Source organism: Mytilus galloprovincialis, chromosome 12 (assembly GCF_965363235.1).
Source record: "Mytilus galloprovincialis chromosome 12, xbMytGall1.hap1.1, whole genome shotgun sequence".
Classification (NCBI taxonomy): Eukaryota; Metazoa; Mollusca; class Bivalvia; order Mytilida; family Mytilidae; genus Mytilus; species Mytilus galloprovincialis.
The window spans coordinates 50,899,888-50,924,592 of record NC_134849.1 but is presented as its reverse complement, the minus strand read 5'-3'; the positions used below and the strand labels follow the sequence as shown (position 1 = coordinate 50,924,592).

Below are 24,705 nucleotides of genomic sequence, written 5' to 3'. Positions count from 1 at the left end.
CAACAGCTAAATTATTATTTGCAGATGACCTTAGATTTCTAGTATGTAGGTTAACAATTGGACAACAGAGTTCCTTTAAGTAATCAGGTGCTTTATCGTTAAGAATTTTATGAACAAGAATAAGTTTATTATATGAAATTCTAGATCTGAAATTCAACCACTTTAGTTCTTTAAATAAATTTATACTAGGTGTTAGTATTGGTGCATCAAGTATAATCCTTGCAGCTCTTTTCTGCATTTTTAAGAATTTTTTTTATATCATCCATCTATCCTCATAGCAATTTCCCCATATTGAGCAACAAAAATCAAATATGGGCAGAATATTAGCATTATGAAACAGCTTTCTACTACTTATATCCAAAAATTTCTTAATGAGGGCCCTCATGGGGTTTTTGATTATGTGATTACTTGGCCGTTTTTTTAATGATTATTTGATTATTAAGCCAAATATTTCATGATTATTTGATTACCTAGGACTGTATTTTTAGTTTATGATTATTTGATTACTAAAGATAAGCAAATATTTAATGATTATGTGATTATATTGGCCAAAAAATGGTGATTATGTGATTACTAGGACCCCCCCTTGAGGGGCCTCCTTAATGCTAGATAGCAGTGCGATACGAGAACTTAAGTTTTTACAGTCAATTTGAAATTTCCAGTCCAAATTTTTGTCAATATATACATCCAAAAGTTTCTGTATTTCAACGGGTGTGATTGGGCTATCTTGTATACATATATTCATATCATTTCCTAGCAAAGTCCGTTTCTTATTTGTTCCAATTAACATAGAAGTAGTTTTTAAGGGATTTATAACCATCCTATTGTTCAGACACCAATTATTTATGGTGTTGGCATCGTAATTTAGTTTTCTTTCTATCTCTTCCTTATTTGTTCCATATGTATGAAGTGTTGTATCATCAGCATACATATCAATGGCTGTATGAGTGGCTTCTAAAGTCATGTCATTTATGAATAAGACAAACAAAAGGGGACCTAAAATGGACCCTTGGGGAACCCCATATTTGATACATCGATCTAGATTCTGAGGCTGGTATTACCAGAGCACACTTTTTGTTTTCTATTAGACAGGTACGACTCGAATCATTTTATTGAATGATTAGAGACTTTGTATAAATGTAATTTATGGCAGAGAATCAATGGTGTGATCAGAGACATATAAATAATTGTATTATATGTCTCTGGTGTGATTAACGAGATCAAATGCCTTTTTTAAATGATCTTAAATCTAGAAAGACTGTACCTACAACATTACCATTATCAATACATTTGAGCCAGGTGTCAATTTATTTGGTAAGGGCTGTCTGACATGAGTGGTTAGATCGAAATCCAGATTTTGCCTCATGTAATACTTTATATTTTGACAGATATAGATAAAAATGTTTTGCGACATGTTTTTAAAATATATTTGATAATGTAGGAAGTATTGATATAGGTCTGCTGTTTTCTGGCATATGTTTATCAACAAGTTGTTTTGCTCAAATGAACCTTTTAGAGCACGAAAATCAGAAAATAAAAACTAAGCCTGGTATCCCGGCCCGATATCTAGCTGCGCGTGTTGTTTACTGACAAGATTAGCCAGGACCACAGACTAATAAAAACTTACCCCTACAGTTGCCTCCCATTTTCGGCTATCCGGAACTACGACCATCCGCTGACCAGTGATGATCATGCTGTGATGGATAGAAACAAGTGCCTGTGCTCTGGAACAACAGATGAGAATGCCCCCTAAAAAGGGACAAGTCCGCGTTGTGCCACTTAGTCTTACAATGTAATCGTCACTTTAAACAACTAAAACACCTGGGACTATCTGTGTCTGTATTAGTCCAAATAATTATGACATCTTGAAAGGCTATTATAATTTTTTTCTTTGACGCCTTACTTACTTTCATAAGACGTCATAATTATTTGGACTATGTCTGTATTGGTATGTGTAGAATCGTGTTAAGGCTTTTATACAGTCACGGTGACTGTAATGAACACTGAGGTAATGAAGACTTTAGTTGTCCTTGTAAGGTTTAGATCTATAAATTATTTTGCATAACAATAAACTTAGCTTGATGACAAGAACTTTCTATTTACTACACTTACCAGAAAGCTCAATCTAGTTTCTACTTCTACCAATACTTGGCTTCCGTCAATAAGTTGATTACTTTGCCACTTTTGGATGCGCTTTTAAAATTAAAGATAAAAAAAAGTATTAAATTGATTTGAATTGTGCTATGATGTTACGCTCTATGTTCGTACCTGTAAGCATAACACAACGTCGCGAAGATTTCATTGTTTTTAAGCAATTGCGACATTCTTGTAAGACTGCAAAATCGACGGTGTTTTTTAACTACTTATTGGAAATTGATGTTTGTTAGATTTTTTAAAAATTAACAAAAATAACATTTTAAATAATCATAAAATTCTACCATTATAAGAGCACTGATAAGCAAACAATTGACGTAAATTTGAGTTGAGTTCTTTTTTACGTCAAAAATGGTGGTGCGACAACCTTGTAAGCCTTTGAAAAATCGCTCATAAATTACCATATAAAAATTATCATTTTTCAGGAAATTTGTCTTTAACATGTTTAATTTCATAAAATTAAGCAAATTAACATTGATGTAGTAAATACAAAAACTAACCCTTTTCCATTTTAGATAAATGTTTTTGTTTCTCTAATCTGGAATCCCAATTTTTTTCCACATGGGACATATTTGCCCTTATAGTATTGAACTCTTTTTTTTTTATGACGTCATCATACTTTACATCATATACAACATGTACAAGGGCAGATCCAGCCATTTTTAAAAGGGGGGTTCCTAACCTATTAACCTATAATTAACCTAACCCCCCCTCCCCGGATCTTCCATTTTTATATACAGTGAATTTATAAACTCTTGGCATTGATCTAGTTCATCTCATGCAAGTAGGCTTGAAGCATTCAAGACTACCTGCATTGGTGGCTGTATGTGGTAGGGCCTTTCAGTGTTATATCTTCTCATATCTTCCTTGGGTAAAAAGATTCCTTCCGCACTTCGGTCCTACAAGATGGTACTTGGTTTTCATTAGCAGTCAGGGGACTTACTTAAATGATTGATTTTCTAAATCACTGATTCAAGTAACATTATGTTCATAAAGGTTGAAAGTAAGAGTTGTCTATCTTTAATAATCACCTATTTAAGAAGTACAAATTTATCACTAGACTGAGTGATTTAATTTTACTGTAGTTTTAAATATAGAATACTAATGATCCAGGGACTAATTATGTTTCTAAAATTATCAGAACCAACATCTGTGTTGTCTAGGATGACCAGGTCATGTCAGGTGATGACCTTGTACTGAATCTAGGATAATGACATAAAAATCGCTTGTTTTAGTATCATACCTCAATTTCCTTCCAAAAAATTACTTCTTTAAGTATCCTTATTCTAATAACCCCAACTAATTTCAACACCCCCGAACAGTGAAATTTTTATCGCGAACAGTAGAATTTTATTACATAATCTGAAAGATGAAACCTTGAACTTTACAGGAAAAATACTCTCACTGCTGGGAAAAATCTGTGAAGAAAGTATCAGTTCATTAAGTTAAGCCATTATTATAGCATTTTTTCCAATAAAATAGAATTTACAGCTAAATGATAGCATCAAAGGCATAAACCTTGCTACTAAAAGAAGCAAAAAGTCATTTCTTTTAATTTTACTAATGAAAAGATATTATCTAAACCTATGTCTTTAAAATTTTAGTAAAACTACAAAATCACAATTTATGACAAAATTTTGAATTTGCTACTTAAATAAGTGATTTAAAAATCACTTATTTCGATAAGTCCCCTGACTGATTAGTGTTGATGTTTCTAGATAGCCTACATGTATCTGATGGAATGAGAGTATTACCAGTGTCAACTTTCACCATCCTGTTGGCAAGTTTATACATCATTGTAAGCCTTGATGTCTCCTATGATCTTCAAGGGTTTTCCCGGAGCAAATGGTGAAGCCAATGTACTTTGCAGAATTTAGAGATTCGAGGGTGTGGCCATGCTGTACATATTCTTTTATAATAGGCTTACATTTTCTTGTTATGTTAAGAACATTACGGTAAACAGAAAAAAAGTCACAGGAACAAAAATCACTGGAAAAAAAGTCACAAAATCCCTAGGAAAAAAAGTCACAATACATATTTTTAAAAGTATAATCATGATAATTTTTTTCCGTCACTTTTTTTCCTACATTCGAATATTACATGTATCAGGATGTTTTCCTGAATTGCAAGTTTATTATTAAAGATTGTCCTGAAGGTGGTCGCTGTCTGTGTCCGATAATATTGTAAGATATATGATTGTATCATCAGCAAAGAGTCTTACCCTTGATTGGATTCCCTCTGGCATGTCATTTATGTAGAAGAAGAACAAACTGGTGATAAACTTTGTAATACCAGGGATTTGTCAATGTATAGAAACTTCAATATCCTATCATATTTATACCAAAAATTGCAAAAAAAGCTTATTTTGTGAATTTGATAAATGTTGATTTATACATTAATATGATTGATTCAAAATATAATAATCATCTTAATTGATAATGTATCTATGTTGATTTAAATTTCAGTTAATGGTGGTTGGGGAAATTGGGGATCTTATGCAGCTTGTTCAGTATCTTGTGAAGGAGGGATCCAGTATAGATATAGATTATGTAATAATCCTTCAGCTGTTTGTGGTGGCGCTGACTGTCCTTATAGCGATACAGATTCGAGAACCTGTAATGAAGATATTTGTTGTCCTGGTAAGGTTGATAAATAATATTATATTATAAAGATTAAATTTGAGATTAAAAAACATTCCAATCATCTTACCTCCCAGTTAATAATCATGATAATGTGAAAAGAATGGGTTGTCTGGTTTTGTTGAGCCTGTAACTTTAGTTGCAGAAAGCTCGACATAGGGATAGTGATTTGGCGGTGCAAAGGCAGCAACAGCGTTGTCTAATTTCTTAAAAGCTTTGTATTTTAGGAGGTGGAAGACCTGGATGATTTATACTTTGTAAATATATGCTTTATGTTAAGAAGTTTCTGTCTGTCATATGTCCCTTGTCCTTGTCCTCATTTACATGGTTCAAGAAAAAAAATGTTCAGATTTTGTGTAATGTTAACTTCTTTCTTAGGAGTAATAGGATAACCATATTAAGTATGTGCGTACCTTGCAAGGTCCTCGTGCCTGTCAGACAGTTTTCCTTTTGACCTAGACCTCATTTCATGGATCAGTGAACAAGGTTAAGCTTTCGTGGTCAAGTCCATATATCAGATACTATAAGCAATAGGTCTTCTATATTTAGATTTATGAAAAACACTAATAAACAGCTGCGCCATGAACACATGATACGCCCGACGCCTTGTGTGGCAGTTTTATGCAATAATCATAAATAGTTTCTGAGAAAGTTTTAAGCAACAAAAATAATATGTGGAATGATTGTAAGCTGTACATGTTCAACTGGCAGGTTTCATCTGACCTTGACCTCATTTTCATGGTTCAGTGATCAAAGTTAAGTTTTTGAGTTTTGATCTTTATTTTGGAATACTATAAACAATAGGTCAACTAAATATATTTGGTGTATGGTAATATTTTATGATGCACACATATTTTATTTGACCTTGACCTCATTTTCACGGTTCATTGCTCAGTGTTAATTTTTATACGCCCGTCAAAAATTTGACAGGACGTATTATAGTATACAAATGTCCTGCGTCCGTCTGTCTGTCCGGCGTAAACATGTCGCACTGTAACTTGAGAACCACTTTTCCAAATTTCATGAAACTTATTATAGTTGTTTCTTATGATGGTCAAATGATCTGTATACTTTATGGTGAAAATAGGATTAAAACATTTTGAGTTACGGCACTTTGTAACTAAAACAGGGGTGTGTTTTTTTTCACATGTCGCACTCTATCTCAAAAACGATTCTTGATTATTGCTTAAAACTTTACACACTTCTTAGTTATATTAATCTAAATTAAAGGTCAGTATACTTTTTGGTGATGATTCAAAATTTCATTTTTGAGTTATTGAGTATTTTGTAAAAAAGGGGGAGAGTTTTTTTACATGTCGCGCCGTATCTCAAAAACGATTTATGATTTTTGCTTAAAACTTTACACACTTGTTTGTTATATTAATCTGAAGATCTGTATACTTTTTTGTGATTATTAAAAATTTCATTTTTGAGTTATTGAGTATTTTGTAAAAAAAAGGGGGAGGTTTTTTTACATGTCACAATGTATCTCAAAAAAAAATTATGATTATTGCTTAAAACTCTACACACTTCTTTGTTATATTAATCTAAAGATCTGTATATTTTTTTGTTTTGATTAAAAAATTTATTTTACTGATATTTAGTTTGTTTTTTTTTTTTTTAAAGAGGGGGAGGGTTTCACATTCTCGCCGTATCTCAAAAACAATATATGGTTATTGCTTAAAACTTTCTCAGAAACTATTGATGATTATTGCATAAAACTGCCACACAAGGCGTCGGGCGTATCATGTGTTCATGGCGCAGCTGTTTATTAGTGTTTTTCATAAACTATAATTAAGTAATAGATATATAGTATTTGTTGTATTAAAGGATTGAAAAGTGAATATGTCTGCCTGGCAGGTAGTGTCTGACCTTAACTTCATTTTAATGGCTCATTGGTCAATGTTATGTTTTTAAGGTTAAGTTGGTTTCTAATAGGTTCTATAAGAAATAGGTCAAATATATTTAATGCATAGATTGATAAGGTATACATGTTTGTCTAACATTTTTTATCTGACCTTGACCTCATTTTCATGGTTTATTGGTCAATGTTTAGTTTTCTTGGTTTAGTCTATTTCTTAGAAACTATAACATGTATAAGCAATAGGTCAACTATGTTTGGTGTTTATTGAATGATTGTAAGAAGTACACGTATTTCTCATATAAAGTTCTTTTTTTATTTTCAGATGATGGAGGCTGGGAAACCTGGCGTGAGTGGTATTCTTGTCCTGTTACATGTGGAGGTGGGACCCAGTATAGATACAGACTATGTAATAACCCATTGGTATACTGTAATGGTGCCCTTTGTCCTGATTGTGCAGGAGGAAACTGCGCCGATAGTGTACAGGAGAGCACAGATCCGCGGTCTTGTAATACTTTAGATTGTAATGGTATGTAATCAAATTGTAAAATTTCATGGTTTTATGCCTATAGATTTAAGCTTAAAAAATCCTCCATTCTACATTGGCTCCTGTAACTGTTTATTCCCAACAGCAATATATTTGTCAGATTTAAGAAGTGTTAAGTTAAGTCGAGATATACCCATGTTCATCTATGTTTCAGGGAAATATATGTATGATAATATAACAATGTGTGCAAACTCACAACAGTCTTCACAACGAGTGGCAGCCCAGGCTGGTAAAATTGCTCTCAGGCCTGAAAAATCAGACCTACAGGCCAACAGAATCTAACTAAAAAAAATAAAAAATTGAGCTGCGGGCCTGTAGATTTAGCAGTTCAGCGTGAAGACTGTCACAAGAGAAATACACAACTATAAATTAATACACTTTAAATCTGAGTTTTTAAAATCTGAATAATTATAAGTTCTGTATAATTTGGGGAAAAAAATCTTGAAAGTTTTAATTTCCACAAAACTAGAAAGATATCAATGAAGAAGATGTTTGATACCACAGATACATGTAATTATTATGATTGAATAGTCAAGAAGTTGAAAAATAACAAACTGTTATATAAATAGTTTATTGCATAACTGCTGGTACAGTTAGTTGTCTCCCCTAGTACCCATAAAAAAATAGTTTGCGTTCAGATCCCCATTGTAATGGTATTCTATCAACATTTTTTCATTCAAATTCTCATAGGACCTTATTTTAAGTCAAATGTATAACATGTTTTTTTGTGGTGTGGAAACCAATATTTCTTGTTTTAACACTTTTTATACGCCCGTCAAAATTTTGACGGGACATATTATGGTATACAAATGTCCGGTGTCCGTCCGTCTGTCTGTTCATCTGTCTGTCCGTCCGTCTGTCTGTCCGGCGTAAACATGTCGCACCGTAACTTGAGAACGACTTATCCAAATTTCATGAAACTTAACATAGTTGTTTCTTATGATGGTCAAATGATCTGTATACTTTTTGGTGAAAATTAGATTAAAACTTTTTGAGTTACGGCACTTTGTAACTAAAACAGGGGTGTGTGTTTTTTTCACATGTCACACCGTATCTCAAAAAATGATTCTTGATTATGGCTTAAAACTTTGAACAATTCTTAGTTATATTAATCTTAATATCTGTATACTTTTTGGTGATGATTCAAAATTTTATTTTTTAGTTATTAAGTATTTTGTAAAAAAGGGGGAGGGTTTTTTACATGTCGCACCATATCTCAAAAACGATTTATGATTATTGCTTAAAACTTTACACATGTCTTTGTTATATTAATCTAAAGATCTGTATACTTTTTGGTGATGATTCAAAATTTCATTTTTGAGTTATTGAGTATTTTGTAAAAAAAAGGGGGAGGTTTTTTTTACCTGTTGTGCCGTATCTCAAAAACAATTTATGATTATTGCTTAAAACTTTACACACTTCTTTGTTATATTAATCTAAAGATCTGTATACTTTTTTGTGATGATTCAAAACTTTATTTTGGAGTTATTGAGTATTTTGTTAAACAGGGGAGGTTTTTTTTACATCATGTCGCGCCGTATCTCAAAAATAATTTATGATTATTGCTTAAAACTTTACACACTTCTTTGTTATATTAATTTAAAGATCTGTATACTTTTTGGTTTTGATTCAAAATTTTATTTTAGTGATATTTAGTTTTTTGTAAAAAAAGGGTTGGGGGTTTCACAATTTGTCCCGTCGTGTCTCAAAAACAATATATGGTTATTGCTTAAAACTTTCTCAGAAACTATTTATGATTATTGCATAAAACTTCCACGCAAGACGTTGGGCATATCATGCGCTCATGGCGCAGCTGTTTATTATTAATTGGATAATATCATAAGAAACTTCAAATGTTTATGCATATTAAAGTAAAATGTTTTTGAATGTTTGAGATGGAATGGCTTCAATTAGGTTCATTTAATTGGTAACAGATCAAATATATTTGATAAAGAATGTGCACAATACTTTTGGCAATCTGCTGTTCTAACATTAAGTATATTTAGTTTCTTCTAATAGAAGTTTCTCTGGAAACTTTGTCATAAACAATGCTTTTATGTCTTTTCCTATTACAGCACATATTCCATACCATTTATTCCGTTGGGAACAAATACTGTAATGTATTTCCTCATGCAGAATTAATATTATTCCAGAATATTTCTGTACAATTGGAAATTATATTATGATTATATAAAGGAACCTCTATTTCATGATAACTGAACCATGTCATCCTCAATTGAGAAAATGTATTATACTTTATTTCAGTTTGTGGTAATAGGGAGATAGGATACGGGTCTCCATCATCATATACAGCCAATACTGGTGGAAGTACAGGTATATTATAAAATTACTTTATCTCTCAGTTTGTGGTAACAGGGAGATAGGATATGGGTCTCCATCATCATATACAGCCAATACTGGTGGTAGTACAGGTATATAGATTACTCTATCTCTCAGGTAACAGGGAGGTAGGATACAGGTCTCCATCATCATATACAGCCAATACTGGTGGTAGTACAGGTATTTAGATTAGTTTATCTCTCAGGTAACAGGGAGATAGGATAAGGGTCTCCATCATCATATACAACCAATACTGGGGTAGTACAGGTACAGTTAACTCTCGTTGTCTCGAACTCCGTTGACTTGAAATTTCGGATGAGTCAAAGTTTTCACGTGGTCCAAAACTTTGTTCCTTGTTAATGACCCCGCTTTTCGTTGTCCACGAATATAGTTGCTTTTAATTAGAGTGTATTTTTCCTTATTTTTTTTTCTTTCCCTTCCTCACTCAGTTCTTAAATTGTTTTGGGTGGAAATGAAAGAAGAGAGGTGAAATAAATTTTTGGATGTTGTATTTTAACTGATTTTGATATGGAATGAGTGTAAGACCAAGTGCAAAAAGGTAATATTTACAGTTTTTGGAACATCTCTTGACTTGTCAATAGGGTATGGATGTGTATTGGCTATATTTGTATAAGTGATTGGTTCAATCTTTCTGAATTTTGGATATATATTTGGATTAGGACTATAAATTACACATACACAAAATTTGACAAAAGTACATGGTGCAATTTTTTTAATGATGCAAAAGTTTATAAAGAACTGATAGAGGAATTAATTGTGGTCTGTGGCCTAAGAAGCCCAAGACCACTATTAATAACCCCACTTTTTGTTGTCCACGAATATAGGTCCTTTTAATAAGAGTGTATTTTTCCTTAATTTTTTTTCTTTCCCTTCCTCACTCATTTCTTAAATTGTTTTGGGTGGAAATGAGAGAAGAGAGGTGAAATAAATTTTTGGATGTTGTAGTATTTTAACTGATTTTGATATGGAATGAGTGTAAGGCCAAGTGCAAAAAGGTAATATTTACAGTTTTCGGAACATCTCTTGACTTGTCAAAAGGGGTATGGATGTGTATTGGCTAAATTTGTATAAGTGATTGGTTCAATCTTTCTGAATTTTTGGATATATATTTGCACCTGTCCCAAGTCAGGAGCCTCTGGCCTTTGTAAGTCTTGTATTATTTTAACTTTTAGTTTCTTGTGTACAATTTGGAATTTTAATAGTATGGTGTTCATTATCACTGAACCAGTATATATTTGTTTAGGGGCCAGCTGAAGGACACCTCCAGGTGTGAGAATTTCTCTTTCCATTGAAGACCTGTTGGTGACCTACTGCTGTTGTATGCTCTATGGTCGGGTTGTTGTCTCTTTTGCACATTCCCCATTTCCATTTTCAATTTTATTGGAATAGGACTATACATTACACACACAAAAAATTTGACAAAAGTGCATGGTGCAATTTTTTTAATGATGCAAAAGGTTATAAGAACTGATCAGATAGAGGAATTAATTGTGGTCTGTGGCCTAAATTTCTAACATGTCCTATTAAAAGGATGTAAAACAATCATGACGTTGTAGTTATAAATCTCTCATTAATTTTAAACATATTTATTTATGGTGGATTGGGAAACAAGTTTTGCAACTTATATCAATCCCTTTCCACTTTGCGGGTGCAAGTACTGCCTTGTAGCGTCATTAGCCTACTCTTTTTTTAAATCTACAAGGGTGTCTTTAACGTGCAAGAGATATGGCTCTCTCTTAACACGGGTCAGCCATTTATCGTCCCCTTCTGACGGACTATCATCGTTTCCTCAAGACCATACTCGCAGATGGTGTCAAGGGAGAGCCGAAAATTGAGTTCCTGAAATTTTCATCCCAAACGGGAATAGAACCAGGAACCTTTGTGTTAATAGTCCGATGCACTAACCACTACACCACGGTGCCTCCCCTATTGTCTTTATTGTAAGACTATGAAGATATGATATCATGGCCCTTGAGACAACAATCCACCAGAGAACAAATACAATTGAACATCATAATGCCTTCATTTATGAAGAAAACCCATTCTGCACTTCTGATGAAACAAAACGCAGATCAATTCAGACAAATAACTGGTTCTTACTGTAATGTAATATAATAAGATTTAGCATTGAGACATAGAAAATATATGTTTAGGAGCACAATTTTTGTCCAGCCTGCGACTTTAAGTCGCAGTAAGCTCGACATAGGGATAAGTGTTCTGGCGGCTACGGTGGCTATGTTAGCTAACTTCTTAAAAGCTTTATATTCTTGAAGGTGGTTCAAGACCTGGATGCTTCATACTTTGTATATAGATGCCTCATGTTACGAAGTTTCTGTCAGTCACATGTCCAATATCCTTGACCTCATTTTCATGGTTCATTGACTACTTGAAAAAAAAGTTAAGATTTTTTGTAATGTTCAATTCTCTCTTATTGTAAGTAATAGGATAACTAAACTATATTTGGTATATGCGTACCTTGCAAGGTCCTCATGCCCGTCACACAGTTTTCACTTGACCTCGACCGACCTCATTTCATGGATCAGTGAACAAGGTTAAGTTTTGGTGGTCAAGTCCATATCTCAGATACTATAAGCAATAAGTCTAGAATATTTGTTGTATGAAAGGAATGTTAGGTGTACATGTCCAAGTTGCAGTCATCTGACCTTGGCCTCACTTTCATGGTTCAGTGGTTATAGTTGAGTTTTTGTGTTTTGGTCTGTTTTTCTTATACTGTATGCAATAGGTCTACTATATTTGGTGTATGGAATGATAGTAAGGTGTACATGTTTAGCTGGCAGGTGTCATCTGACCTTGACCTCATTTTCATGTTTCAGTGGTCAAAGTTAAGTTTTTATACGACCGCAAAATTTGAAAAATTTTTCGTCGTATATTGCTATCACGTTGGCGTCGGCGTCGTCGTCGTCGTCGTCGTCGTCCTGCGTCCGAATACTTTTAGTTTTCGCACTCTAACTTTAGTAAAAGTGAATGGAAATCTATGAAATTTTAACACAAGGTTTATGACCACAAAAGGAAGATTGGTATTGATTTTGGGAGTTTTGGTCCCAACATTTTAGGAATTAGGGGCCAAAAAGGGCCCAAATAAGCATTTTCTTGGTTTTCGCACTATAACTTTAGTTTAAGTTAATAGAAATCTATGAAATTTTGACACAAGGTTTATGACCACAAAAGAACGGTTGGGATTGATTTTGGGAGTTTCAGTTTCAACAGTTTAGGAATTAGGGGCCAAAAAAGGGCCCAAATTAGCATTATTCTTGGTTTTCGCACAATAACTTTAGTTTAAGTAAATAGAAATCAATGAAATTTAAACACAATGTTAATGACTACAAAAGGAAGGTTGGTATTGATTTTGGGAGTTTAGGTCCCAACAGTTTAGGAATAAGGGGCCCAAAGGGTCCAAAATTGAACTTTGTGTGATTTCATCAAAAATTGAATAATTGGGGTTCTTTGATATGCCGAATCTAACTATGTATGTAGATTCTTAATTTTTGGTCCCGTTTTCAAATTGGTCTACATTAAGGTCCAAAGGGTCCAAAATTAAACTTAGTTTGATTTTAACAAAAATTGAATCCGTGGGGTTCTTTGATATGCTGAATTTAAAAATGTACTTAGATTTTTAATTATTGGCCTAGTTTTCAAGTTGGTCCAAATGGGGGTCCAAAATTAAACTTTGTTTGATTTCATCAAAAATTGAATAAATGGGTTCTTTGATATGCCAAATCTAACTGTGTATGTAGATTCTTAATTTTTGGTCCAGTTTTCAAATTGGTCTACATTAAGGTCCAAAGGGTCCAAAATTAAACTAAGTTTGATTTTAACAAAAATTAAATATTTGGGCTTATTTGATATGCTTTATCTAAATATGTACTTTGATTTTTGATTATGGGCCCAGTTTTCAAGTTGGTCCAAATCAGGATTCCATATCAAGTATTGTGCAATAGCAAGAAATTTTCAATTGCACAGTATTGCACAATAGCAAGAAATATCTAATTGCACAATATTGTGCAATAGCAATTAATTTTCAATTGGAGTTATCTTTCTTTGTATAGAATAGTAGTTGATAATATATGTTGGAAATTTGCCAGACATGACTATGATGTCATTTTATATTTTCATTTGCCAATAACTTTATGTAAATAACTTCATTGGAAATTTGCCAATATAAAATGTTGCTGATGAAGCTTTTTTTCCTTATCTTATCTAAAATGTTTTTAGATAATGTATGTTGGACATTTGCCAGACATGACTATGATGTCATTTTCTATTTTTATTTGCCAATAACTTTATGTAAATAACTTCATTGGAAATTTGCCAATATAAAATGTTGCTGATGAAGTTTTTTTATTGTTTTATACAATAAACAATGTATATTCACTTTTACTACCAACCAATCTTTACCATTCAGTGATAACAAGCACTTTATTTTACATTTTAATATTTTATGATGTATTTAAAAGAGTAGTTATTGTTGCAAACTCCATTAGAAATTTGAATTGATATCAGTTTTGGAAAAAGGGAAACGGGGATGTGAAAAAAAGGAGGGGGGGTTTAATTTTTGTCATTTCAGATTTCATAAATAAAAAGAAAATTTCTTCAAACATTTTTTTGAGAGGATTAATATTCAACAGCATAGTGAATTGCTCAAAGGCAAAAAAAACTTTTAAGTTCATTAAACCACATTCATTCTGTGTCAGAAACCTATGCTGTGTCAACTATTTAATTTTAGATTTAAAAAGTTTGAAGAAGAAATTTTTAATTGATTTGTAAAATCTTGACATTTGTTTTGTGTATAAAAAAACCATGTAATGTCAAAAATTTGATCACAATCCAAATTCAGAGCTGTATCACGCTTGAATGTTTTGTCCATACTTGCCCCAACTGTTCAGGGTTCGACCTCTGCGGTCGTATAAAGCTGCGCCCTGCGGAGCACCTGGTTGAGTTTTGGTCTTTTCTAATACTATATGCAATAGGCCAACTATATTTGGTGTATGGAAATATTTTAAGATCTAAATGATCTGTCTGGCATGGTTCATCTGACCTTGACCTCATTTTCATGGTTCATTGGTCAATGTTTAGTTTTCTTGATTAAAGTTAAGTTTATGTGACAGTTGTAATAAAACTTTATCATGTTTATATTTAGGACTATCAACATAATATCAATGATTAGTAAAGAAGGCGAGACATTTCTGTGTGTGCACTTACTTGTTATGGTTATCTATTGTAGGTTTTGGGGTTTTAGCAGAAAGTGGATTTTATGAGGCTACTTGTTGTGGTATTATAAAAACCTGGGAGTTCTATGCCTCCAGAGCTGGAGAGCTTCATTTATTGGTGTGGAGGAAATCTGGGACAACATACACATTAGCAGGGGAAAATATATACGTTGTTCCTAGTAAGTATTGTAGAATTTCTGATTTACATGATAGGTCATAGGTTGAAAATCATTTTATTCATGAATTCATTATGTTTTCTATTCTTTTACAATGTACATCAATATCAAAGATTATATCACATTTTAACATTATTGAAGCAGGGATTCAAAATCTTTCTTTTATTTCATTCTATTTCTGTAATCTGAACATATTTCAAATATGAAATCTTGATTGTGACAATGAATCCATATAGATTATGATCAAAGCACAGAAAATGCCTACAACAAAGGCCAATGAAGCACTGAAAATACATTCATCTCAGCCCTTTTTTTTTTTTTAAATATGACTAAATGACTGGTTGTAACATATGTAATTGTTTTATCTTTATAGGCAATGCTATTGGTAAAACAATAACCTATACACTGAGAGAGTTGGATCATCTATCTATAGAGGATGGAGATATCATAGGATGGTAAATTATTTAATGAAGTACAAAATTAAGATAATACAAAGGGTGATATTAGCATTTTATTCCACTGTTTATATATATTGATAGTTTTATCAATATTTGATTGGTCGAGACTATCCCATGTATCATTGAACAAATCTTCATATTCCCCTTTGAAATATTGGGACTACATGGTGAGACATAATGCACTGTTAATGTACATAAGGTGTTGAATATCTTTTTTTTTTTAATAGGGTAAGTTAAAACCATTTTCTTGTTCAAATTTGTTTCAGGCATTAAAGCAAAAAGACTTAATTATAATTAGCTTTTGAACCGTATTGTTTATAAAAGTGCATGTGGTGTTTAGTTATAAATTAGAAGTGGATGAGAGAAAAAAATGTTTGCAAACTAATATTTTATGTTCAGGTAGTGTCAACATAGCATAGGCTGTCTGAGTGAGTGGAATAAAACATTCATTTCCCTTGGCTTCAGAAGATATGAAGATATGCTCACCCTCAAAAATCATATTCCCTTGAGCATAGCCCTCATGAAATATGAATATTTTTGGTGAACAAATCTTCATATCTGCCTCAGTTACGGGAAATAATTTTTTTACTCACAAAAGTTGTGAAACTAAAAATCACTCACAAAAAAATATTTTTTAAAATAAAGTCATTATTCAATTCATTTTATGTTATCTGCATTCAAGAACTCCTGAATTGCAATTAATACATTCTTGTCTAGACATTTGTATTATTAATAAAAGTATATCATGAAATTAAGAATGGAAATGGGGAATGTGTCAAAAGAGACAACAACCTGACCAAAGAGTGGAAAACTGTGGAAAGCCACCAATGGGTCTTCAACATATTGTTATTTATATATCTTTAACTGTGTCTCTGTAGGTACACATCAGGTTTAGAGATAATCCCGTACAGCAGTTCTGATCCTCAGAATTTCCGTATGACAACAATGACAGCTGTTGAAGAAGGAAACACCTTTGATTGGTCTAGTGTTGGTTATACTCATAATAGGGCTTATGCTATTAGTGTGCACACAGATGATGGTAAGTTTTTTGGGGAAATCATGCCATTTTTTTTTATGTCCCACCTATGATAGTATTATGTTTTCTGGTCTGTGAGTCCATTCGTCTGTTTGTCCATTCGTCTGTTTGTCCCTCTGTCACGCTTCAGGTTTAAGGTAAAGGTAGTTTTTGATGAAGTTGAAGTCCAATCAACTTGTCAATGAATGGGACATTCGTGTACTATGGACACATTCTTGGGTTGTTTTATTTAATGACACCCAATATCTTAAAGGGTAAGGTTCTATTAAGGTTTAAATTGAGATGGTGTAATTTTACTGGTAGTTTATTTAAAATAGACTTAGATGGGTTAGAGTTTTAAAAAAAAATACAAGTTATGCTTAAAAAACTTAATTATTTTTCTTCTGAAAATACTTTTGGCCTTTCTATATGAATCTAATGGACAGGTGTCCATTTGTTTGAGTATTGAAATAAGGAGATGCCAATGCTAATATTGCCCAAAGTTCAAATGAAGTAAATGTATTCAATTATAGGCAACCATATAGCTTTCAACAGTCAGAGAAAAACATGTACTGCATAGTCGGCTATAAAAGTTTGCCGAGTATTAGTAAAATGTTGATCAAGTTTTGGTTAAACATTTGACAGCATTCTTAAGTTATGTGCTATAAATCGTCTACAAAGGGAATAAAGATTTTCATACAGTCAGTAACTCATTTTTAATTTCCCTGTAGCTAGAAGCCTTAAAAATCTATTTCCCTGTTGAATCATATATATATTTATGGTTCAACGGCTCTTTTAATGCTTCAAATTGTGAAATTGATCTTCTTAATGTGGTAACATTACCTTTATATTATATATGTGGTAACATTATCTTTTAAAATATATTATATCAGGTTTTATCATATCTGTGTTCAACACTGTTGCTGTCTGAGTTATCTGTTTGAGAAGCATCAACTAGCTGAGTCAACTAACAAGTATAATCCAACTGCTTTAAATATGTGTTTACCATGCATGTTTAATTTTCACCCACTATCTGTATTCTCAGACATGTCAAAAATAACATTGTTGAAAGTATTTCCAAAAAAAATAAATAACAAATGTACTGAACTGAAATTAAAAACAAAAATTCCTTAATCAATGGCAATATCAAAAGCTCAAAAGCATCAAACAAATGGATAACAACTGTCATATTCCTGATTTGGTACAGGCATTTTCTAAACCTCTCACTTGTATGACAGTCACATTAAAATTCCATTATATTGACAATGATGTTTGAACAAAACAAACAGACATAACAGGTAAAAATGTCAAAAATAAGGGTCACAACAGTCAACAAGTATACTTTCTATTTCAGACACAGCACCATTCTACACAAATCTAAATAGAGAAGTTGTGATATTTGGTGAGGAGCCTAGTGGTACCACTATTTACAGAGTCCAGTATTACAATGGAGACACACGAGACACACTGACTGTGACATATACTTCATCCAGTACTGACTTTGCCTTTAGTACTGTCACTAGTAAGATATTATGTAGCAAAGTTGATGTTTCAATCCCTACTCTTTAAGCATAGGGAATATCAGATAATATAAGTTGGATAGAGTGTCGTCAAAGTGTTATTTGAATACATATAGATATAAGAAGATGTGGTATGAGTTCTAATGAGACAACTCTCCATGTAAGTCACCATTTATAAAAGTAAACCAATATAGGTTAAAGTACGGTCTTCAATACAGAGTCTTGGCTCACACCGAACAGCAAGCTATAAAGGGTACCAAAATTGCTATAACTATATAGTACCAAAATTACTATCATTGTGGATATTAGAATTTGAAAATCATTTAGAAGGGTTATTTAAACGCCCATTTCAAGAATTAGAAGGAAAAAAACTGCATGTAAATCACCAAAGGGTTTGTGTTTTGTACTTCCTAAAAAAGTAACCAACAATGGTGATATGACATAAAAACTATAAGGAAACTATAATTGAAGAATGAAATTATGTATTCTACCGTTCAAAATTTTTAGATGACCCTGTAACTAAAGGAAGTACCCTGTAGAAGCTTTTGTTTAGTTTATTATGTCAGTGAAAACACCTTAGAATAGTTTAATATTATTTTATAATTTTGTGATTTTCAGACTTTGTTTACCTGACTGCCAGTCCATCAGTAGGAACATATACTATGACATTTAGCCTTGAAGATTCTTGTGGTAATAGAGATTCTTCAATATCTTTGACAATCAAAGTTCTTAATACAGTGAGTTTTCTTTAAATATTCACTTTTCACACAATTATTATAATTATTTTCCTCTGACTTTAATAATAAACTAATCCTGCATTTGCATCTTAATCAATTTAACCATGCAATTGTAACTGGAGAGCATGATTTATCTTACAAAATCACCATTGTCTCCACCAGGACTTGAACCTGTCACCTCTGTATTACAAGGCAGTGTGTTAACCAACTGAGCTAAAGAATTACTTCCTTAGCTTAACCGCTTACAGCTGACTAAGTATCTACCACATGTTCTAAGGGAAGCAATCCCGTCACACTTCACCCACCTCAAGAATCATCATACAAATATGACTCTCACACAAACATACCCTAGCTAGACTTCCTCTCTAACCTCATGTGGGTTTTTTAGTTGGGCACCAATGTAACCGGAGAGCATGATTATTCTTGCAAAATAGTATGTCTCCACCAGGACTTGAACCAAGGACCTCTGTGTTACAAGGCAGCATGTCAACTGACTGAGCCACAGAAGTGCTTCCTAAGCTCAACCGCTTATGACTGACTAAGTATCTAACACATGTTCTAAGGGAAGCAATCCCGTCACACAATCAATATATCATCACCACTTTTGCAACTCTTATCTTGTGGCTGCCAATTTGTATTTGAAAAGGAAGCAGGAATACCTGGAGAGAACCCGCACAACATTCAAAAGAAATGTGAAACAGACAAAATTCCAGCAAATGTTAAAAAAAATTATACTGTTTCTGATATTTCAGCCACCAAGAATAACCAGTTTGCCTAGTTCTGCAGTCCTACACGAAGATGTAACAGAGAGCCAGTTATTACATACCCTGGATGTCTATGACAGACAAACATCAGACTTCATTACCTGTGTCCTATCCTCAGAGACACCAAATAATGGAAACTTTCAAGTAGACTTAATTACAGGAACTGCAGGTAATGATTACTTAAACATGGTAATAATGTAAACAGAATTCAGTAGGATACAATCATTATATTGGAACTAATATATTAGTGCATATAATGTATCAAGATGCAGTAAAGTAGATAATCAGTCCTGGGTACTATTTATTTTCTGTGCAGTAATTCATTTTGTTAGATCTACTAAATTTGGAAAGAAGCTTACATGGTGAAAAAGAATACTAAATTTTGTAATTTAATATTCCATAAATCACAATCAAAACACAAAAAATCTTAAGTTATGAACATTTAAATATTTTACATTTAGTTTTAGTCGAAGATATTTTTTTAAAAGTGCTGCAGGTCTCAAGTAAAGAATTGCTGTTTACAATCTATCAGTTATATTTTGTTTTCAGACTATGGAATCTATCTGAAGTCCAAACCTACCTTTGACTATGAGGCTCACACAAAACATACTCTAGTGATATCATGTGATGACGGGAAGGGTAATACAGGTACTGGCGACTTCTTTGTACATATTCTCAAAAATCATCCACCAAGATTTCTCAATCTGCCAGGTAATATATTGTACTGTATTTCAGTCAGATATGTTTTGTTATGTTTTAATAATTGGGGAAAAGTAGCATTTAAAATTCCAATGGTAATACATATGTAATATATATTGCATTCTGAATTTGATACATATATACATAGATATATAAGAAAATGTGGAATGAGTGCCAATGACACACCTCTCCATCCAAGTCACAATTTATAAAAGTAAACCATTACAAGTCAAAGTACAGTCTTCAATACGGAGCCTTGGCTCACACCAAAAAGCATGCTATAAAGGGCCCAAAAAATGACTTGTGTAAAACCATTCAAACCAGAAAACCGATGGTCTAATCTATTTTTAAAAAATGAGAAAAGAGAAACACTTATGAACCACATCAACAAATGACAACCATTGAACTTCAGTTTAGTCTGAAAGATATATTAAACATGTACCAATATTTTTCTGCATTTCATCTATCCTTCAAAATTGCTATGATAATTGCACTGTGCATTAAAGGATTTCTCAGTAGTATCAAATAAAATACCAGAGACTCAGTTTTACTTTCCATGTTATTTTTTCTATTTTTCTAAAACATTTTGTTGCAAAAGTGATGATCATGATTTGTATCTCAGAAATTTATTTATGTTTTGTATAGACTCAGATTTATATAGTTACATAACATAATTGTATTTTTTTTAAACCTGTGTTACATCTATATGTCCTTTCTAATTGTATTATGTTGTTAGGTGAAAATCTCATTGAAATAAAAAAAAAAATTATAGAAAACATCTCAATACCACACATGTTTTGGTTCTAATTTTAGCATCAGTTGATTTGAATGTAACAACAACTCTGATTGGTGACCTTGTATACAACATCCAGATGACTGATGATGAAAATGATACTTTGACCTTTACCATGACAACAGACCCCTCTGGTGGACCATTTTCTATTCATGGATGTATGTAACACTGGAATAGAGAGAAAAATATTAATTGATTTATATATGTTATGTTCAAATTAATTGTTTCAAATTTTACTGGTTTCAGGACATGAAATTTTATTGGGGGATTGTTTGAGGAATACCATATAGTTGGTTATTTTCGCGGGTGTAAAATTTCACGATTTTCATTGAATAAAGTATAAGAAATATTTTGGCGGTTATTATTTTGGCTGACTCGAAACTTTTAGCAATACCTTTGCATATACATTTTTAAATTGGCGGAGTTTATTTTGGTGATTTTGTTCTATCTGCAAAAATAAGCAAAAATTTACACTCTGCGAAAAATAACCCGCTTTATGGTATGTCAGAATTTTTTCTGGTCTTTTTTTTTTTTGAATTTCCAGTACATAGCATTCTACATTTTTAAGACTCATTTTGTGCGAACATGCCTTATGAATCTTTGATTTAATTTTTTTAACATTGAAGTACAGCATAACTGAAATGTAGAAAACTTTGGGTGAATGTAGTTTTGTAAATCTGAAATGATAAACAATTTGCACAACAATATTTGTAAGAAAAGGTAGCATTCTTCTGGGTCTGTCTGCCATTAACTGCAATTTGGACTGTAATGGAACATTCATTATACATTTGTTACCCAGCATAAATTAGCCTTAATTTTCTATCAAAAAAGATTGAACTCGACGAGGTAACAAATATTTATTATTTTGTGATTTTTATAGATGGATATATAGCAACCACAGCAGACCTAGCCACAATATTTGAACCCGCCTATAGCTTAGAAATCTCCGTCAATGATGGGAGAACCACAGTAGGGCCAAAAACTCTGGCTGTACATCTTACCAGTAAGGATCAATTGATTTCCTTTTTTCATTACTTCACTCTCAATAAAGAATATCATATTGCTTTTTCAAAACTGTAAATTCAGAAATTATTGAGATTTTTGTCATTGCGAAAAGTGCCTGGTTTTGATCTCAATAATTTAAACTTGCATTTTGAATATTTTTAAAGAATTATCGCAAAAATAAAAATCGCATTTTAGTATAAAATTACAAAATCCCAATAATAAATGTACGCAATAATTTGTGAATTTACAGTATTACATCTGTATCAAACATTGACACCAATATAATCCCAAGAGCTCTGATAGTGTGTGATGTTAAAAAAGTCATTTCATATACACTTCATTCGATATACCTCAAGTAGATGGGTTTTTATATGTGACATGACGCTATACAGATTAGGGGTTTGATAAAACGTTTGCAACAGTGACTGATATAGATGAAGTCTTGCCAAGCTTTTACCCTATTTCTTAGCAAGTACAGAGTTTCAAAACGTGCTTAAAGATATTGTAAAAATATATATATTCTATGTAAACTACTACCACTGAACTACAGCAACTGATTTCACAAAAAAATAAAGGTGGTACATAAACACTACAGGGAGATAACTCTGTCAAACTCAACTGATTGTTTTAATCACATTCTATCGTTAAGGAAATATTAAGCTTCTCAATGATCAATAAGTTAGTGTCTGTCAAGCTTCTTATTATCCACTAAAAATCTTCCTATAAAGGTTGTGACTCAAGTTTTTTGAAATTTTTATATTTTTGTCAAAGGGAAAAGTAATTATTTTGTCAAAATGTTATGAAAATAAAATGAGCCAAATTAATATAAATCTAGGTGTTTGGTACCACCTTATGTGAAAAAGTACAAGTCTTGAACATTTTAATATAACTTACAATCAATTTTTATCATAAGAGTTTTTGTCAAAAGTGTCCCAAGGCTCCTGACTTGAGGTAAGTGAAAATTAAAAAATTGAAGGGATTAAACCTGTATGTAAGTACCTATTACTAACCTGAATAAACTCAATCCAATTAAAATTAAATCTCTGCACTTGCTCCTCGATGGTTATATGTTGTGCGTGGGCATGCACGACATATAAACAACAAGGAGCAAGTGCGGAGATTTAATTTTGATTAGATTGGAATAAACTGTAACAAGAAGTTGGAAAGTGCCATTGCACTAATGTAACTGGCAACATCATAATCAAATATATGTCAACTCATTTTACAGGAGATTTTTAACTATATGTTTTCCTTATCCAATGTAAGATCATGTTTCACATATATTCAGATATAAATGATGTACCACAGTTTGGTAATCTCCCGCTGACAGAAACAGATCGTTTCCGTATTGAAGAGAATAGTCTTGTTGGGACCACTTTGTATCATGTTGAGGTCCGTGACCAGGATGATAGTATACCTGATGTTCTGGTCTCTGCCCTATTTTCACCCAACACAGGAGCTCCTTACTTCAGTATGAGTTCAGGTTTGTTGATACTAATGCAGGTTAAATTGACCATTTATAAATATGCTGACACAGTAATAATGCTGTTCGTTAAATGTTAAACATTTATTAATAATAAATGAGTCCTTGCTGTTTTTATACCCAACCTCAGGGCATTATGTTTTTCTGTCTTGGCGTCAGTTTTTTCGTCAGTCTGTTCTTCAGTCTGTTCTTCAGTCTGTCCTGCTTCTAGTTAAAATTTTTGGTCAATGTAGTTTTTGATGAAGTTGAAATTCAATCAACTTGAAACTTAGTACACATGTTCCCTATGATATTATCTTTCTTAAATTAAATGCCAAATTAGAGTGTGACCCTAATTTTTAATGGTCCACTGAACATAAAAAATGATAGTCTGTGTACTATGGACACATTCATATTTCATATTGTAAAAAAGATTTCCTGACCTTGAAATATTTTAATTTACTTTTTACTAACTATTGTATAAAATAAATGTTGTTTTACAGATGGCTACCTCACAATATCTGGTGATATTGACTTTGAGTCAGTTCCTAATATATATTTACAAATAATCGTCACGGCAACAGACAGGAAAGACACAGCAACACAAACAATATTTGTGAGGATCACAGATCAGAATGAGGCTCCATCTTTTCACCAGACGGGATATTCTGTTGAACAGTTTGAAGCTGTGGTATAGTAGTTTATAATATGAATTGGGAATTAGATCTACTAATTGATAATCGATATATTGTTGTTTATATTATGTTTTTATCGAATATGTAATGAAAAGTATGGGTCACAGAGAGGTTGTGCAAAATTACAAGATTTTTATATAGAAAAGCGCTTAGAATGCATGAAATTTATAACATTTTGTTTTCAATTTTATACAGCATTGAATCGATACCTGTCCTGGTGGACTATCAGTCCCTGAGGGTATCATCAGCTCAGTAGTCAGTCAGTCACTGATTTATAACAAACTATCTTAAATTGCCCCTTTATAAATTTTGAAGTAATACAGAAACTAAATTTTCAACTCCCTTAGGCAAAGTTGGCTTAAGGCTGTGTTCACACTAACTCACACATGAACTTAAAACACAATTATGTTCCCATTGATAAAACTCAATGTTTACATGTAGTTTAAATCGTGTATTGTCTACATGCAGTCGATAGTCAATGTAGGCCTTGTGTAAGTTAAGTGTACACAAAACGATAGGCATTTAGAACATTGATTTTACCGTTTATATTTAAAGAAGAAAAGATTTTTTAATAAAATTGATATTAATAAC

General features: G+C 32.4%; 1 protein-coding gene across 1 annotated transcript in view; it reads left to right on the top strand.

Moving 5' to 3' along the window:
* The window catches only part of LOC143054138 (uncharacterized), a 58,742-nt gene that overhangs the window by 24,015 nt on the left and 10,022 nt on the right, over positions 1–24,705 (top strand). Inside the window, exons 3-16 of the mRNA XM_076227049.1 lie at positions 4,620–4,793; positions 6,980–7,183; positions 9,467–9,535; positions 14,805–14,969; positions 15,340–15,421; positions 16,303–16,463; positions 17,794–17,961; positions 18,578–18,696; positions 19,449–19,629; positions 20,010–20,171; positions 20,973–21,110; positions 21,833–21,955; positions 23,246–23,440; positions 23,923–24,110. Of these exons, the coding sequence (XP_076083164.1) occupies positions 4,620–4,793; positions 6,980–7,183; positions 9,467–9,535; positions 14,805–14,969; positions 15,340–15,421; positions 16,303–16,463; positions 17,794–17,961; positions 18,578–18,696; positions 19,449–19,629; positions 20,010–20,171; positions 20,973–21,110; positions 21,833–21,955; positions 23,246–23,440; positions 23,923–24,110 (2,129 nt within the window). The remainder of the gene's footprint in view (positions 1–4,619; positions 4,794–6,979; positions 7,184–9,466; positions 9,536–14,804; positions 14,970–15,339; positions 15,422–16,302; positions 16,464–17,793; positions 17,962–18,577; positions 18,697–19,448; positions 19,630–20,009; positions 20,172–20,972; positions 21,111–21,832; positions 21,956–23,245; positions 23,441–23,922; positions 24,111–24,705) is intronic.